Source organism: Arachis stenosperma, chromosome 7, assembly GCF_014773155.1.
Source record: "Arachis stenosperma cultivar V10309 chromosome 7, arast.V10309.gnm1.PFL2, whole genome shotgun sequence".
Lineage (NCBI taxonomy): Eukaryota > Viridiplantae > Streptophyta > Magnoliopsida > Fabales > Fabaceae > Arachis > Arachis stenosperma.
Window position 1 is genome coordinate 81,067,752 of NC_080383.1, and position 19,565 is coordinate 81,087,316.

At 35.1% G+C, this 19,565-nt stretch overlaps 2 protein-coding genes across 2 annotated transcripts; one reads left to right on the forward strand and one right to left on the reverse strand.

The window, feature by feature from the left end:
• Positions 1-10,030: 10,030 nt before the first annotated feature.
• Positions 10,031-14,218, forward strand: LOC130940435 (subtilisin inhibitor CLSI-I-like). The gene is made up of 2 exons (XM_057868565.1): positions 10,031-10,159; positions 13,797-14,218. Exons 1-2 carry the CDS (start codon positions 10,093-10,095, stop codon positions 14,024-14,026), a joined length of 297 nt encoding a protein of 98 aa, XP_057724548.1. The 5' UTR covers positions 10,031-10,092; the 3' UTR covers positions 14,027-14,218.
• A 742-nt stretch (positions 14,219-14,960) lies between these two features.
• LOC130940874 (calmodulin binding protein PICBP-like) lies at positions 14,961-18,101 on the reverse strand. The gene is made up of 3 exons (XM_057869148.1): positions 17,565-18,101; positions 15,318-17,088; positions 14,961-15,167 (listed from the first exon to the last, which is right to left on the reverse strand). Exons 1-2 carry the CDS (start codon positions 17,877-17,879, stop codon positions 15,328-15,330), a joined length of 2,076 nt encoding a protein of 691 aa, XP_057725131.1. The 5' UTR covers positions 17,880-18,101; the 3' UTR covers positions 14,961-15,167; positions 15,318-15,327.
• Positions 18,102-19,565: the final 1,464 nt, after the last annotated feature.

A 19,565-nucleotide genomic window follows, 5' to 3' on the forward strand; every position in this document is an offset into this window, starting at 1 on the left:
GTTGGTGTTTTGGCCGTGTAGCCATGTGTTGTGACTTTTGTTGGTATATTAGCCGTTTTGCCCATGTTGTGATACTTTCGTGTTTTATCGAATTTGTGTTTGAGGTCGTTCGGGCCAATTAAGGATTTCGTGTTTCAACCATCCTCGGTTATTCTTGAGTCATTTTGTGTGACTCATAGTGGAGGGGTAGGTCGTCGTTAGGCCGTTTGTCCGTGTTGTGTGGATATCCATTTTTTGGCCCCGGGGGTGATCAGTCCCTGGTGGTGGCCGTTTGTTTTTTGGAAGGGGTTTATCGTTTTCTGAAATAGAGAGGAGGAGGTGAAATAAACTTTATTTTAAAATACCGGGCTTTGTTAAAACCCTTCCGTGTGGGCGGGAAAGAGTACCCGGTAAAAAACATTTAATTAATTAATGAGGTAAAAAAGTACAAGGGAAGGCTAACTTTAAACCTACGTTTTCTTAAGTGTAATACCGTCGTAGGTTGGCGGCATTCCATGTTCTCGGTACCTTGGTTTCGTCGAGTCATTTGACTTTTTGTCTCCATTCCCGATTGTCGCCTTGATTCTGTATGGGCCTTCCCAATTAGGGGTGAGTTTCCCTTCTTTAAGGGTGGGGACACCAATGTCGTTTCATCATAGGACGAGATCATCAGGTGTGAATTCCCGTCAGACTACGTCGCGGTTGTACCTTAGACCGATTCTTTGCTTTAAGGCTAGCTCTCGCACATGGGCTATGCTTCTCACTTCGTATGTGAGGTCCTATTCTGCCTCTTCGTCGTTGCCCCCGATCGTTCTTCTAGGGCTTGGATCTCCGACTTTTACTGGGATAATGGCTTCTACGCCATATGTTAAGCGAAACGGGGTTTCCCCTATGGACGTCTGGGGTGTGGTTCGGTATGACCAGAGTTCGTCGGCCCATAGTTCTTTGGCCCCGTCGAATCGTTTCTTGAGTTCTTTGACTATTATCTTGTTCATCGACTCCACCTGTTTGTTTGTCTCGGGGTGTTCTACCGAGCTGAAACGGTGGGATATATGCAGCCCCTCTAAGAATTCTCTAAATTTTTTTATCGGTGAATTGGGTTTCGTTGTCCGAGATTGCGATCTCGGGGATCCCGAACCAGGTTATTATGTCTCTCCAAAAAAACTTTCAGCATTGGGTTGCTGTGATGGAGGCCAGGGGTTCGGCCTCGATCCATTTGGAGTAGTAGTCGATGGCGACGATGAGGTACCAATGTTGTCCGGGTGCCGTGGGACAAGGGCCGACGAAGTTGACGCCCCATGTTCCAAATGGTCGGTCTACCGTTATGATGTTGAGCTGGTGTGGGTTGGCTTGGTGGAAGTCGTCATGTATCTGGCACTTGCTGCAGTTCTTTACCTACTGTATGGAGTCCCTGATAACCGAGGGCTAGAAGTATCCAGCCCAGATAACTTTCTGGGCCAAGGTTTTGCCTCCGATGTGGTGGCCGTAGCAGCCTTTGTGAATTTCGTGGAGTATGTACTCCGTGTCCCCATGCTTGACGCACTTGAGTAAGGGCTGCAGGAATCCTCATTTGTACAGTTGTCCCGTCACGACGGTGTAGTTAGCGGCTTCCTTTTTTATCCGATTTGCTTCTTTAGGGTCCTTGGGTAGTACTCTGTTAAGGAGGTATTGTAGGATAAGGGAGATCCATGATTTATGGTCGGAGATCGGTTAGCCAGTGGCGGTTGATACAGACAACGTTCTGGCGATTCTTGGATTAGCAACCGGTTTTCTTGTCCTGGCTTGGTGCTGGCCAGTTTTGAGAGTAGATCTGCCCTTGTATTTCGTTCCCTGGGGACGTTTTGTATCGTTACATGATCGAATTCTTCCTTTAACTTGTTTACTTTGTTGAGGTATTGTTGGAGTAGGGAGTCCTGTGTTTGGTAGTCTCCGTTAATTTGGGAGCTGACTACCTGTGAGTTGCTGCATACCTCCAAGATTTTTGCGCTGACCTCTTTGGCTAGTGTCAGACAGGCCAAGAGAGCCTCGTGTTCTGGTTGGTTGTTGGAGACCGGAAACTCATACCGAACGGATTGTTCGATCATGATCCTGTTTTGGCTTTCGAGTATCACCCCGGCTCCCCCAAAAGTGGTGTTGGATGAACCGTCTACGTGCAGCTTCCAAGTTTCTGTGGCGGGGTTTCCTAGAGTCATCTCGGCGATAAAGTCTACCACGGCCTGTGCTTTGATCGCGGTCCGAGGTTCGAGCTTTATTTGGAATTGGGATAGTTCTATGGACCATGCTAGCATTCTCCACGCCAGATCGGGCTTATGTAGGACTTGTCTGACCGCTTGGTCAGTTCGGACCGTAATGGGATGAGCCTGGAAGTATTGGCAAAGACGTCGGGAGGCTGTGAGGAGTTTGAAAGCGAGTTTCTCAAGGCGGGAGTAGCGTGACTCCGTGTCTTGGAGGACTTTGCTTATGAAATAGATAGGCCGATAGGCCCTATTCTCATCTTTTCGGACGAGTACCGCCGCAAGTGCTTCTTTCGTTATGGATAGGTATAGGTAGAGGACCTCTCCCATTTGGAGTTTAGCAAGAATGGGGGGTTCTTCTAGTACTTTCTTGAAGTGTTGGAATGCCCCTTCACACTCTATATCCCACTTGAAAGGAGTTCCTTTCTTCATAAGTTTGAAAAAGGGGATCGCCTTCTAGGCCGACGCACCGAGGAAACGGAATAGGGAGGTTCGTCGGCCGGTCAGTTTCTGGATGTCTTTGAGATTTTTTGGACTTGCCATTTCGAGGATAGCTCTACACTTCTTGGGGTTTGCCTCTACCCCGTGTTGTGTGATCATGAACCCCAGGAATTTTCCTGCTTCCATTCCGAAGGTGCATTTTGTCAGGTTAATGCGCATTCTGTGCCTCCTTAAGGTGTTCATTACGAGCTTAAGGTCGCCGAAAGGTTGTTTACCAGATTCAGTCTTGGCGAGCATGTCATCTATGTAGACCTCCATCTTGGTCCCAGACATGCCTTGGAATATCTTGTTGACGAGCCTTTGGTAAGTGGCTCCAGCGTTTTTCAGGCCGAAGGGCATGACTATATAACAGTACGTGCCGTTGGGGGGTGATGAAGGCCGTTTTCTCCTCATCGGGTCGGTACATGGGTATCTGGTTGTACCCAGAATATGCGTCCATGAAGCTGAGATATTGGTGACCAGATGCAGTGTCTACCAGCCCATCGATATTTGGTAGGGGAAGGCGTCTTTTAGACAGGCTTTGTTTAGGTCCGTGTAGTCGACGCACATCCGCCACTTTCCATTAGCTTTTTTTACTAGCACGATGTTAGCTAGCCAGATCGCATAGGATAGTTCCCTGATAAAGCCCACTTTGAGGAGGGCTTTGACCTGTTTCTTGATCTCGGCTGCTCGGTCGGGGGACATTTTTCGTCTCCTCTGTGTCACAGGCTTGGCCTTGGGATCTACGGCTAGTCGGTGGGACATTAGGTCGGGATATATTCCTAGCATGTCGGGGGGAGTGAATGAGAACAAGTCTCTGCTCTGTCTTAGGAGGCGCGAGAGATCTTCCTTAAGGTCATATGGGAGGCTCTTGTTGATGAAAGTGATTCTTCTTTGGTGTGTCTGACGAACGGATTTTCTATCGGTAAAGAAATTCACAAATATAATCGCGTTGTAAGTATAGTTTCTAAACCAACGGAGAATCCTTTCGTGCAAAAGTTTTGGTTGTCACAAGTAACAAACCCAGTAAAATTTATAAACCGAAGTATTCAAATCTCGGGTCGTCTTCTCAAGGAATTGCAGGAAAGTATGATTTATTATTGGTTATGAGTTGTGTAAATTGGGATTTTGGGGATGAGAAATAAGAAGAGTAAATTGTAGAGGAAATAGAATAATAACAATAAAAACTCTTGATAAGGTATGAGAATTGGAAGTCCTATCCTAGTTATCCTTATCAATTGTGATGAGAATCGGCTTTTGCTCCCACTTGGTCAACCTCTAACTATGAAGGTATATTAAGTGCATAAATCAATTTGATTCCTCAGGTCCTAGTCAATTCCTAAGAAAAGACTAGAGTTAGGGGAATCCAAATCAATCAGCAAAGAATTCCAATTTTCAATCAACAAGGTGTTTGATAACTCAAGTGTCTGCAATTACTCAACACAAGCTAAGAATGTAAAAAGCTAAATTAAAATCATATATTTGAAATACCTCAAGTTATATTAAATAGAAAATCAAATTAAACATAGGAATCCATAAATCAAAGTAATAGAATAAATAAAAGTAGAAATAAAATTAAAGGAACGTTGAACCTGGTATGAAGAAACAATCCTAATGACTAAAAGAAATTCTAATCCTAAAACCTAAGAGAGAGGAGAGAGCTTCTCTCTCTAGAAACTACATCTAATCCTAAAATTGTGAATTATTAGCTTCCTTGATGAATGGATGCATTCCCCCACTTTATAGTCTCTAATATGTGTTTTCTGGGCCAAAAACTGGGTCAAAAACAGCACAGAAATCGCCCCCAGCGATTTTTGGTACGTACAGGTCACTGCAAAGTCATGCGGAAGCGTCGTCTACGCGTTAGCGTGGATTGGGATTTTGCCATGTCATGCGTCCGCGTGATCCACGCATTCGTGTCACCTGACTTCGGGGCAGCTATAACAAATTATATATATTTGCGAAGCCCCAAACGTTAGCTTTCCAACGCAACTAGAACCGTGTCATTTGGACCTCTGTAGCTCAAGTTATGGTCGATTTAGTACCAGGAGGTCAGGCTGGACAGCATTAGCAGTTTCTTCAGTTTCTTGTATTCCTTCCACTTTTGCATGCTTTCTTTCCATCCTCTAAGCCATTCCTGCCCTGTAATCCCTGAAATCACTTAACGCACATATCACAGCATCTAATGGTAATAAGAGGATTAATATTAGCAAATATATGGCCAAAGAAGCATGTTCTCAATCATATCACAAAGTTAAGAAGGGAAAATGTAAAACTATGCAAATAGTATGAATAAGTGTGCAAAGACTTTATAAAAACCACTCAAATTAGCACAAGATAAACCATAAAATAGTGGTTTATCAGTGTCCTATTTGTAGTTTTTCCATGTCTCCCTCTGGTTCCAGTCTAGGTTGTCTGTCTTGCCAGGCATCGAGGTCAGCTAAGAATATGTCAGCCGCATCGTAATATCTCTTCTGTAGGACTAGGCTGGTGTTGTCGCATTCTACTGCGATTTTTCGGTCTCCGTGGATTGTTCCGATAGAGCTGACCTCTGTGGTGAACTTCATGAGGAGGAATTTTGTGAAGATGATGGCAGAGAGGTCGTTGATTGTTTTTATTCCGAGGATAACATTGTAAGCGGTGGAGTCCTTGAGGACCACGAACTCGGATAGGATTGTCTTCCTTTGGTTTATTGTCCCTATGGTAAGGGGAAGGACGATGGAACCGTCTGGCTTGAGGAAGTTGTCTCCGAGTCCGGGACTCCGTTGCGGTGTGTTTGGAGGTTGTCGTTGCAGAGTCTGAGCTTGTCAAAGGCTCCTCTGTAAAGGATGTTGCAGTCCGCTCCGGTGTCCACCAGTATTCTTCTGACTAGCTCGGTTTTAATCTTTGCCGAGATGACGAAGGGGGCTCTTCCACCGAAGTGTCATGTTGGTAGTCCTCGGGGGAGAATGTTATTGCCTTACTGGTGGGGACAGATGGGGTTTGGTTTTTGACTGCTAAGATCTTGAGATCCTTCTTGAGTGCTGATTTCAATTTTTCCAGGGTGTCTTTGCCTATGATGACGTTTATGACTATGGTCGGGTCTGTCTCTGGGCTTTCCCTGGGGGCTTGTCTCAGTGTCCTCGGGTTGCATCCTTCTCTCTCTGGTGATCTGTCTCTTTCTGCGCGTTTTGGTTCCCTGATGATTTTGGCGAATTCGGAGAGCTTGCCCTCTCATATACCTTGTCCGAGAGCGTCTTTTAAGTCGAAACAATCTTGTGTCCTATGTCCGTATCCTCGGTGGTAATCCCAGTATAGGGTTTTGTTGCCACCCGTTCTTTCCTTAAGTTGTCGGGCCTTCGGGAGGATACCTTGGTCTACTATTTGGTGGTATATCTCGGTGATCGGGGCTGTCAGAGGTGTGTAGTTAGAGAATTTTCCAACTCTGGGAGGTCGGTTTATGTTTGCCATTTTGGGATGTTCCTTCTGGTTTTCTCTTGGTGGGGGGTTATGGCGAGGTGCTGTATGTTGCCGTGCTGCCGTTTGTTGGCAGCTACAACTTGGTTTACCTCTTCATCGTTTATATACTCCTTTGCGATGCCCTGGATCTCATGCATGGTCCACACTGGTCTGGTAGTGAGGTGTTTCCGGAAGTCTTCGTTCATGAGTCCGTTAGTTAAGCAAAGGCTTGCGACTGAGTCCATGAGTTCGTCGACCGTCAAGCACTCGTCGTTGAACCCGTCAAGGTATTTTCTCGTGGACTCATCCTGTCTCTGGGTAACTCCTATCAAGCTGATGGGATGTTTGGCTTTTGTGATTCTGGTGGTGAAATGGGCCATGAATTTCCGCGAGATATCGTGGATGCCAGTTATAGATCCCATGGGGAGGGCGTTAAACCATTTAATCGTGAGCCCGGCTAGGGTTACCGGGAAGGCCCTGCATCAAACCGCGTTGGCGGCCCCTTCCAGGTTCATCCTGGCCTCGAAGGCCGTTAGGTGTTCCTGGGGATCCTTGGTTCCGTCATACTTCATATACTTCTGTGTTTGGCTTCTCGGTGTCGTCGGTCGTCGTCTGTGTCATGTCGATGACTTGGGTCGCAGGAGATGCTGCGATCGTACCTCTTACTGTGTCACCGTTCGAGCGAATTATCGTGCCTTCCGTTATTCGTGTTGCGTTGGTGTCCCTGGTCGCAAGAGACGTTGCGATCGTTCCTCTTGTCATGTCGCCGCTCGGGCGACCTGCCGTGTTTGGTTTCATGATGAGATCTTGATCTGGAAGTCGCGTGGCTTCCATTTTCGGTGTGGTGCTTTTCCTTAGTTGCCAATCGTCCCTCGAGTTCTTGTACTCGGAGGCAGAGATCTTGGATTATCTGGGCTGTCTTTTCTCCCAGGTTTTCGGGGCCCGTGTTTCGGGGCCATTTTCCTTATTTTGTAGTGGGGTGGTCTGGTGAATAGCACTTGCTATCCTTCCATGGGATGTAGCCTCGCGGTGTTCGGGAGTTGGGTTCCTTGTTCGGGAGTTGTCGTGGTGGCTTGGGGACTGCTTCTCGAAGACATCCGCCATTCCGTCTTGACGTTGCAAGTCCCACAGATGGCGCCAATGTACAAGATTTTTCGAGTACGGGTTGAGAGATGGATCAGGAACTTGCGGGTCGGGGCGGATGCTAGATTCTTCAACTGGAGCAATGAAGAGGGAGATACCTGCAAAGACACTCCGATGCTCAAGTCAGAATGGATCTGAGATGTATAAGGTATGTAGAATGAATGTCGTACTTGAGGGGAGCCTAGGGCTCCTTTGATATAGGTATTGGTGAGTATCTTATCTTATCTTATCTAGCTAAGATAAGGGAGTCCTTTGAATTTGAATGTTGGTTAAGAACTCTAATGAGCCGATTTCAGACCTTCTAAAAGAGCGGTGCGGTTTGGTCCCAAATAGTCGGGTTTAGAGGCTATTCCGGATATAGAATCTATGGGCCGGATCCATAACAAAATTCAAGTGAAAAATGAAAAAATTAGAATGCCAAGCTATAGAATGCTACTATATATGTTCTTTTTCTATCTCTTATTCAGATAATTTTATCATCTCCCTCTTTAATTGAAATTCTAAGTATAGCTGCTACGATTATTAGACTGAAATTTTCTTAAATGAATATTTAATTTCAAGTTCTGTTTGATTGAATTAATATTAAGTTAGAAATTCTCTATAATTTTGATTAAATTTTGCCTCTCTATCTTTCACAAAATTTCTATAGTTTCTCCTACACTTTTCTTATTTGGAATAAATTTGTTCTTCCATTTAATAAGTATAAATAGTAAAATTTAATTAGTATATATCACACACTTTTTAAAAAGAGAATTACTAACAAATATTCTTACGATATTTATTAAGATATCTAGAATAAAAACTTATACGTCAAAATATCTTATACATTTAATGTTATTAAAAACATTAAAATCTTTTCTTAAATATAAAAGTTCCTATTATTACATTCTTAACAAACTACAGATAATTTTTTTTATCTAAATGAACAGTAATTTAAAATCAAATAATATTGAGTGGAGGACGTATAATTATGAGTAAAGACTCAATTCCGTTTTTATCTATTTTCACGAAGGACAAAGCGATCCCTGTTAAAAAAAAAGGACATTTCGACTTTCAACCTTTTTATTTTGGGACAATACGGTTTCTCTGTTAAAAAATTCATTAAATAATAATAAAAATTAGTTTTATGGGAGTTTTATTTGTATTTTGTGGGGGGTTTTATAAATTCCATAAAAATCTTTTCAACAATATAACCAATTACTATCACTACTATCATTATCTTTTTCATCCTCATTATTATCACTCCTACATCTATTATTTTTATTGTGTAATCATACTTTATCATTATCATTATCTCCTCCACCGTCATCATCACCAATACCAATAGTATCAATATTAAAGTTCTCTTCTTTCATTTTTTATTTGATGTTATTTTTTTTTCTTTAAAAGGTATTGTATTATAATTACTTTTTTTGTGGCATTATTTTTATCAATGATTTTTCTTCACTTAACCACTATTGATAAAGGAATTTTTTAAAAACAAAGTTATTAATAGTTTTTGGAGGTTTAAAACCCCCACAAACTACAAATAAAATCCCCCCACAAAACTAATTTTTATCAAAACTAATTTTTTAACAGAAGGACCGTATTGTCCCAAAATAAAAAGGTTGAGAGTCGAAGTGTCCCTTTTTTTTTGGACAGGGATCGCTTTGTCTTTCGTGAAAATAGATAAGGACCGGATTGGATATTTATTCTATAATTATTTAACGTGGAACAAAGTAATATTGATAGAGTAAATAGCCATTCTAATAATAAAAGATTCCAATGTTTACAAAATTAATTATAAAAAAATTGAAATTAAAATTATGTCCATACAAAATACGTTTTGTTCGACAAAAATAATCAATTATTAAATTTTTATTTATAATTCCGTAAATATTTCTCTCCTATCCTAAATCGATTCGTTCCCTTTTTCTTTCTGATATTCATTCATAAACTACTTTGCAATTTCTCTCTTGTTATCGTTGTCACCGCATTCGCAGTAGGCTTTAAACCAGTCGCTGCCACTTCTCCATCAAAATTCTTACTGTCTCTCCATTTTCTTCTTTAGGATGTGTTTGTTTGAGGTGAAAATGAAATGAAGGAAAAGGGAGGAAAAGAAATAGCAAAAAAAATAATTTTTCTTTGTTTGATTGAGAATAGAAATGAAAAAAAATGAATAAAAAAATATTGATGGACCCACCAATTTTTTTTTCTCCAACAATAAAAAAAATAAAAAAAAAACTAAATCTCTCTCTACTTCTAATATTATTCCTTTATTTTTTTATATAATTTATAATATAAAAATAAAATTATTTTTTTATAATATATTTTTTATTTTTTTATCCAAATACATCTAAAAAAATAAAAATTCATTCAATTTATTTTTTTATTTTTTTATTTTCTTTTTTTTTATTTTTTTTTAACCAAACATAGCCTTTAGTCATATCAACTTCTTCCTCAGTTGTTTATTTCCATTCAAAATATCAGTGTTTAAATATTTTATCGTAAAAAAATAACTATTTATACAACATTTGGTATTTAGAAAGATTTTTGTTTTTTGGACATGTAAAAAGTGTTTCTATGTGGCTGCATCATACCACGCCAAATGTATAGTCGAAACTCAGAAAGTAAGATGACGCGGCACGCCAAAATCAAAGAGACATTGGAAAAATCTACATTTTTTTGTCTGATCTACACAAATTCCAAAAGAGGTGGCAACCTTGAACACCGCCATTACATATATATTCTTCGGTTACGTTATTATTCCTTATGCTTCATCCTTAAGCAAACAGCAAAACAATAGTGTTCATCCTTAGCTTCTTAATTATTATTTTTCATGACTGAAAAAGATGGACAAAGATCAACTAATCGTCCTCTGGAACCGCCTAATGAGGCCTTGCCATGTAAGTTCATAATTTCCAAATATTATTATATTTTGTGCAAATTAACAAGCAAAATTGATTCTGTTACGTTAATTCTTTAATTAATTCTTGTATAATGGCAAAATCATTCGGAAACCACCGAGAAATTGGATAGCCGTTTAAATTATAATTTACCTCAATCTGTTTTTATTGTTGTGCATTTATGTTGGTATTTCAATTTTTGTGCATTGAAGCTATAATTGTTGTTTATAGCATTTCTAATTTTAGATTTAATTTTAATTTAATTTTAGATTCAATAAAATTACTCATAAAATACTTGTATAAATACATGTTATAAATATTGATTTAAAATTAAAAAATTAAATTTATTCTTCTAATATTTAATTTGAATCTAATTAAAATTTTATATTATTTTTAATTATTTATTATATAAATAATAAAATCTTATTAATTTTATTTTATCAATCAATTTTACTATAAAAAGTACCTACTCTCTCTTTCTCTTGTCTCTTGTCAAAAGCTTCTTATATCCTCTATAGAAGACTAGAAGAGCAGTCTCCAGCCGGCTGAAAGGGACAATCACAACTGCAACTCCAAACCAATCCAGTGAGAAACCGAATATGTACATACATATTGTTTTTTAACATTTTTTTTTTTGGATGTCTTTGTTATCTTACAATTAATAATAAGAATAAATCTTTATAATTAAATAATTTATTTAATTAAGTGTAATTAAATCATTTACATATACGTAAATACGCTTTTTTTTCTTTTTAATATTTTAAATTTATGCGTACATATTTTTTTTATTTTTTCTTTTTTTTTTTTTACTTTTGATGTTGTATTTTTTTTTCATTATTGTTGTTACTACCACCATCACTTCTTTCTTTTTTTTTTATTTTTCCATTGAAATTTCTTCTCATTTTTCCTTTATTGTCATCGTGACTACCACTATTTTTCATTTTTTTTTTATTTCTTTTTTCATTTAATTTTTTTATTTTTTTTTCATTTTCTTTTTCTCTTTCTCCTCCATTATTATTATTATTATTATTATTATTATTATTATTATTATTATTATTATTATAAAAAAAAATAAAAAGAAAAAATACAGTATTAAAAAAGATATTTTTATTCTTTTATAATAAAATTTTGATGTAAAAACTAAGAAATTTATGTGTTATTATTATAAATTCTGGTGTATTTATATTTTGATAAGTTCAATATAATTCTAAACTCTTTCTTTTTTTTTTCTCTTCATCTTCTGCTGCTTTTTTTTTCTTTTTTATAATCATCATCATCTTTTTTTTATATTCATCTTTTTTTTCTTATTTTATCTTTTAAATTTTTTTTATTTTACTCTCTCAAAAATAATATAAATAAAAAAATCAAACAAAAAAAAAATACATAATGCTACAAAATTATTAGGAAGAGAATGAATCTACATTCATTTAACTAAAAGAAAGAAAGAAATAAAGAAAAAAAGAAGAAAAAATACAGCATTAAAAAAAATATTTTTGTACATTTATAACAAAATTTTGGCGTAAAAAATAATAAATTTATGTGTTATTATTAAAAATTTCGGTGTATTTTTATTCTAATAAGTTCTGAATAATTCAAAACTCTTTCTATTTCTCTTCTTCATCTTCTTGTGCTGCTTTATCTTCTTTTTCATCATCATCATCTTTTTTTTATTCATCTTTTTTTTTCTTATTTTACCTTTTCAAGTTTCTTCTTGTTTTATTTTTTTAAAAAAAATAAAAATAAAAAAATCAAACAAAGAGAAAGAAACACATAATGTTATAAAATGTGAATTCCAAATTTAATTTCAGAATTATTTGAGGTGCATTCCAAAAAGAAGTTCAGACTAAAAAGTGTACCTTATTTAGATTTAAAATGCAGCAAAATTAAATATAAAATATACTGAAATTATTTAATGATAACCTTTTTAAAAATTTCTGTCACAATTAAAAAATTTTTAAAAAGGAAAAAGAGGAGAAAAAAAGATACAGAAATAAAAGAACGACGATGAGGATGAAACGAATAAAAAAGAAGAATGAACGCGGAAAAAAAAGAAGGAGGAATGCGAGGAGGAGGAGGAGGAATACAAACGTTGGAGGAAGAACACGAAAAGAACCGCATGATTTCACATGCACATTATATAAATGGATTTTGTTGGGTTATGGTTAACTTGGTTGGTAAAATGATTTGGATGGGTAAGGAGATTAAATAATAATAATAATAATAATAATAATAATAATAATAAATTATACTATATGTATATCAAAATCAGTTACCAAAGTTAATCACAAGTATAAAATATATGTTAAAATATAAATATATATTAAAAATAAATTAAATCACACATATATTTATACACATATATTAATAGTTAATTTTAGTGATTAATTTTATTGTATGGATAGTATTTTTGTTATAATAATAATAATAATAATAATAATAATAATAATAATAATAATAATAATAATAATAATCCGCCTATTCTATTCTCAAATACAATCGCTGAAAACCCACGCACACAAACAACATTAAACATCTCTCCCAATGCTTTTCATAAAAACAGAAATTAAAAATCCCTCCTTCTCATCATATCAACTGTTAAATTTTAAATTGCATTCTACAGCTACAATTACCGTCACTTGCGCAATAGCAGAAGATTGCAATTGTGGTGTTGTGATGCCCTCGGTTCTTATAATTTATTCCCACAAAGAAAACAGAATTTACACGGCAATACGCATCACATAAGCCACAATGTCTCAATCGCATAAACTACAAGTCTATGATGACTTCTAGGACTGGAAGTGAGTCAAGCCAGTTCATGAGCTAGTTCGAGCTCGATAAGCTAAGTTCATGAGCTAGTAAGCCAAGCCTGATCTTAAAATTGAACTCATAAATTAAATGAGCTGAGCTTAAGTTTGGATAAGTTCAGCTCATTAGTTCGTGAACTGACTCGATTATATATATATATATATATATATATATATATATATATATATATATATTGTTATTTCATATGTATGTATATAACATTAAAAATATAGATTAAATGCATATAGAATATGTGTATTAATATATATATATATATATATATATATATATATATATATATATTAATGATTCTAATTATTTAAAATTTTATATTTATTTTTTATATATAATTTTAATATAGGACATAAATAAAAAATTTATAATTTATTGATAGATAACAATATATAAAATTGATCTTTTTAAATATTTTTTAAAATATATAAGTTATAATTTATTGATATAGAATTATAGATTATATATTTATGTTTCCATTATTTGAGCCAGTTCGTGAGCTCGAACCAGCTCGTGAGCTTTCGGTGAGTCGAGCTTGAACTTAAGAAATAAGTTCGATTGTTAATGAGACGAGTCGTGAGCCAAACTCAATTTTTGTGAGCCGAGCTCACTTCCAGCCCTAATGACTTCCACAACCGAAATTTAAAACCTTGACAAATGCACACCACAGTTCCATGAAAGGTACATGCAATGTAAAAAGTAAGTGATTAATAGTTATTTAGCACTTCAGACCTGCCTGCATAATCGATAAAACTTATTATTACATACCCATATATATTTATAACATGCTATTTAAACATGTTTAGCATTTCATGATCAGGGTGTTACAATCAACTTGTGGGATCAAACAATCCCAAGAAAACAAGCTGGCCGGAGTTGGTAGGCACCACTTCCGAAGAAGCAAAGAAGAAGATAAAGGAGGAGATGACTGAGGCTGATATCCAGGTGATTCCACCGGGTTACTTTGTCACTGCAGATTTTCGATCTCAACGCGTTCGAATTTATGTTGATCAATCTGACAAGGTCATTAGGACTCCCATCATTGGCTAGCTTTTCCAGTCCATCTCGCTAATCCCTCTAAGCATATATTTAAATCATATATATTACACTTTGGTGATGGATGTTACTGTACATTGTTGTAATAAGGTCTGCTTTTTTATGCAGCCAAATGTTTTAATTATATGGTTTTATTCGCAATGACGATTGGTATAATTAGAACTAAGAAATATTTCGTTTTACTGGTCACTACTATTTTTATTCCTAACTCTTTTTTATCGAGTTATCTATCATGTCGTCATAGACAATTGTAATGCATTTTTATTAATCTTCAAAATATATTTGTGCAACTAGGATATAGAGGACTATTTTAATTTTCGCGACAAATTTTAAGAACTACGTTTATGTCTTTAATTAATAAGGTACGGACTGTTTATTTTACTATTTCTTTGTTTTCAGAATAGTTCTCTGTTACATCTACAGTGACATCCAATAATGCAATATATCTATATTATTGTCTAGAATCGTCATCATTATTAATATCGTTTATTTTGTTTTTCTGTACAATAATATACATACAACCATAATTGACTAGTGCCTAAAACAATTGAGTATGTAGAGCTACATATACTTAGAAACTACCTGTCACAATTTGGATAATCAAATCTCAACTGTTCTTTTCCCACTTCCTATAGATGCTTCCTTCGATTACAAGAACTCAATTTGTTTTTATTTATTTTAATTTTGACAGTTTTTCAAGTATCTTACTTTAGAAGTTTTCATTTAAGTATCTAACCAAACCATACATTAGAGTTGTCAAACATAATTAAGAACTAGCTACCTGCTTTGATCTGTATTGCATATTTCCATTTATATCATTCTTTGTCATCACAGATTAAAAATAAAATAAAATTCACATCATACATTTAAGTTAGTTCTGCAAGCGTTATTCAAACAACTAGAACACCAGAGTGGAACTAAGAGACAGTTTTCCCACTAAAAGAGTATTATATTAATGCATAGAAGTTCAAACACAAACACGAGACTACAAACCACTAATATTACATAACACTAACAAATTTTACAACACCAAAGCCACATAATATAAATGGAAATTCAGCTTCTGGCGATTCATTTTCCACTTTATGGTCCATTCTTCAGTTTTCAATTCTGCTAGAGATTGGCTATGCTTCCTCTGCAAGTTAACATCGCAATATATCGTTAGTCTTAAGCGACATAGGACTAATTACTGGCACCTTAAAATTCCCAACATTTGTTAAAGAACTCTGGAACTTAGATAGAAACTTTAAAGGATTGAAGAAAAATGTAGTTGGAATTTGTTTACCATAGCAGCATCATCTGCAAGCTTGAATATGTCCTGAATGCAGATCGAAGGCTGAGGAATTGCTTCTCATGTGAGACTCTTCACATTTTGGAATTGGCATCACTATTTCAAAGGCTTCAACAAGCAGTGCTACTTTCTTTTTCCTAGCCGGAGCGAGTTTCGTTACGACTTGTCTCAGCGCAGAGTCCAGCATCCATTCCTCTGCATTCTTTCTCTCATCCATTATCTGGTGCCTAAGATCAACCTTCTCATGTTCTTGTACTGGAACCAATGGCAGGAAATTCGGCTCTCTTGGGTCGAAATTCCTAGCCTCAACTTCATCTTCCGCTCCCTTTCTTCGCTTAATCATGATTTTCCAGTTCTTGCTTGTGTCCTGCTCTTCACCACCATTCATTATGTTCCGGACAAACTTATTCGCTTTGCGTTGATCTTTCTCAAGAAAGTCCTTTTCTTGAATAACCATGGCTCCGCCTTCAGCCATATCAGACATTTTAATTTGACAATGGCTATTTTCATTTTCATTATCATTCCCTTTATCTTCTCCCATTTTGGAATACTCTGTTAACAAAGATTGATCACAATTCAACTCACATGATGCGTAACCATTTTCTTGAATCTCAACAGCTGCATTGGCAAGTTTCGGAACAGAACTCTTTCCTTGTTGCTCTTTCTTCAATTCGCTTTCTTTTGCATTCGCTTCTGGTATCTGCATTGTTTCTTCAGAAAAAATGTCATCACAATAGCTGCTAAGTATGTCATCTAACCATGTAACCGAAACTTCCTGAGAACTCTGAGACAAAGACTCAACTTTTGAGTCATTTTCGCCATCCGAAAACACCGAAGAATCAACATCCTCTTCTTGGCCAAATCCACAAAGCAGTTTCTCCTCCCATTCCATTCCATTAGCTCCAGAATCAGAATTAGACTCATCCATTTCAACCTCCTTTTTGAGTTCTCCATCATAGCTATCATCGCTGAAGTAGCTTCCCATGCTTATTTCTTCATGAGACCACATAGTTTGATCGTTCCCTTCATCCGAATCATCTTCTGGATTTCGCTCATTTGGAACAATTCCCTTGGGAACACAATCCTTTGGATCCTCATTCTCCACAATCAAATCGAATTTTTGCAATTCAATTGACTCTGCTTCCTTTTCCTTAGCATAGATCTCAATAAAGCCATCCATGCCAATCTCAGAGCCATTCCTTGTATCACAAGGCACCTTCATATTTGATTTCCGAGGACTCAAAGCATCAAGCATATTGCTCTTCTGCTTCTTCAGGAGTCGCCGCCTTGCTGTCACCAAATTCTTGAGCGGAGGCAAGTCTGCATGCCGGTGACCATTAAGAGAACAATAAGTGTACGGACAAACCTTGGCCATAGAAGTTCCCTCCGACTCGCTTCCCCCGGGATTAAGCATGAGGTATGCCGGAAACTTTGAGTCCTTCAATGTCGAAGAACAAGTGGGTCTGGCTGTCGATTTTTTCGGACAAGCTCTAGAAGAAGCTTTGAAACTAGTAGTCTTTGTTAAGGATCTCACCAGACTCAAACTTGATGATCTTGTCAAATTCTTTGCAGATTTTTTGTTGGAAACAGAGCCAGCTACTTTCTTTGAATCACTTGAGAATTTCTTTTGAAGAAGACTCTTGGAATCATTAGTACTAGGTTGAGTAGCAGTGTTTTTTAGGCTCACTGGGAAAAGTTCCTTTTTCGCATGTGAACTGCTTGTGGGCTTCATGTAATTTGGAGAATTTCCATCAAATGTTCTCACCTGCATTTCGGAAACACAAATACAAGAATTAAATATGATTCTGTATGCTTCTTAAATATATTGATAAAAATAAAAAATGTTAAATTACTATTTTAGTTTTTATAATTTCACCAAATTTATTATTAACTTTTTATAATATGAAAGTTTTTAGTCAGAACTCTGCACAATTTTAATTTTTGTAAATAGGTATTTCTTTCTAAAAAACGTTAAAGTTAACGACATATTTCTCTCCAAATTAAAAATACTCCCTCACACTTAACAGTTTTGACACCCTAAAAATTTAATTACAAAATTTAAAACAGTATATGAACCTTGTTAAGAGCTTTTAAACTATACAAATTCAATTATAAATTTAGTAAAATTATAAGTACTAACATAATAATTTTACCAAAATAAAATATTAATCTAATACCTTATACGTATATAATACAATTCATAAGTAACATTGAAGTGTTTGTCTACGATAGTTTTCTCACCGGAGTATTCTGCTTTTGTGGGGAAGCTGCTGGTGTAGTAGTTCTTGGAACATGAAGAGATGATGGCGGTGGCTTTCCCGGCTGGGATGTAAATCTTCTAGAAGGTGATTGAAGAGCCTCAATATCAGAAAGATTGATTGACCTTATTGGTTTCTTAATTTTCTTCTTCATGTCCGTACCTTTGCTTTTTCCATCTTGGTTCTGAGAAGACAAAGAAGCAGAAGAAGAAAGCTTCATGTTTGTGAAGCGCTTCTCTGGTTTATTAATATGATCACCTTTGATACCAACCTTCTTTAGTACCTTCTTTTGAACCATATTTATTAATTCCTTTCTCTTCCTTGGCTTTGTGGAGTTCAATAAGGGGAAGGAAAGAAACCTTGTAGTTTAAGCTTTGTTTGTCTTATGGTGAAATGAAAAGAAAGGAAAGAAAAGGCTTAGAGAAAACCAAACTAAGAACAGAGAGAGATTCTTGATTCTTCTCTGCCCTTTTGGGTTTTCATTTTGCCATTTGGGTTGGTGCTGCTTCTTAATAGGTTTTCTTTTTGTCTTAGTATTTATTCATTTATTAATTATTTATTTTGTTTGTTTCAACGACTTTTAAGTGTGTGGTTCGGCAGATGATGGAATTTGAATATGAGAAAATGGCTCCTGTAACAGGCGCCTGATGCTGACTTCCACTAACATTATGTTATGATTTTGGGTCCCTTAATGCTTGATACTTTTTTTTAGCACTAGTCATGCTTTTTGGGAAACATATCCCATGCAAAAATCCACTTGTTTGCTTTTAGTTTTTCATGTGCTGCCTTACAATCAAAAGTTATCAACAAAAAATATCTCAAGAGTATTAATTCAGTGTGTTAAAGTGAAAAGACTTGGAAAGTTCAGTTTTTTTTTTTTTATGATAATTTTCTATTTGTGAATTGTGATTACTGTTGTTAATTAGTAAAACTCAATCATTCTTTTTTCTACTCTTAATTTGTGAAGTGTAATTTTAAAAGAACATAAAATCATCTCTTATTAATGGAATAAATTGTATTTATTTTATATATTTTTCCAACAATATAAAATATTTTAGTTTCCTACAAAATTATTTTAAGTTAATATTTTTATATATTTTATTTTTAATGATAAAATACTAAAACTAAAATAGTTTACTGAATAATAATTTGATTCAGTCAAAAAATTATTTTTTACTGAATAAAAATCATGCATATATATATATATATATATATATATATATATATAATAAAAATTAGTCATCACGATTAAAATACATATTTGACCTCTCAAAAAAATTATTATACTATTATAAATAAATTTCATTATTCACTATTATTACAAGTTACATTATTTTACTATTACAGATTTAATTATTCTAATAATTAATTCTTTAGTTGAAAAGTATATAAATTAATAAATACATACACATATAGAGCTTGTTTAGGTGAGCTTAAGAAAAGATCTTTTTTCGAGTTATCTTTTTTTTAAAAGATCTTATGAAAAAGTAAAAGTAATTTTATGTTTGGGTATCTCATGCAAAAAGATATTTTTATTTATCAATTATGTTTGGGTATAACAATATAAAAGTACATTTTTTGTTTATTTATCACATGAAAAACATCTTTTTTTTTAAGAAAAAAAGACCTTTTAAAAAAAGATGTAAATTACAGCTTCTCAAAAAAAATATTTTTTTATTTTTTTAGTGTTTTTATTTTTACTATTAAAAATTTGCCAAACACATTAAAAAATAAAAAAGATATTTTTATAATAAAAAAAATTTTTTTTTATCAAAATAATGACGTCCAAACAAACACATAATGAACTGATTTTAATGTATATGAAAGTAATTTTGTTATCCATCAAGAAACAACTATATATATATATATATTATTGTATGGTATTTTTCTAAAATAAGTTAAAAAAATGCATGACTTATTTTAATGATGAAGAAAAGAATGTTTAGATATCTATCAAGATTCAAGAAATTAAAAAGTAGTGTCA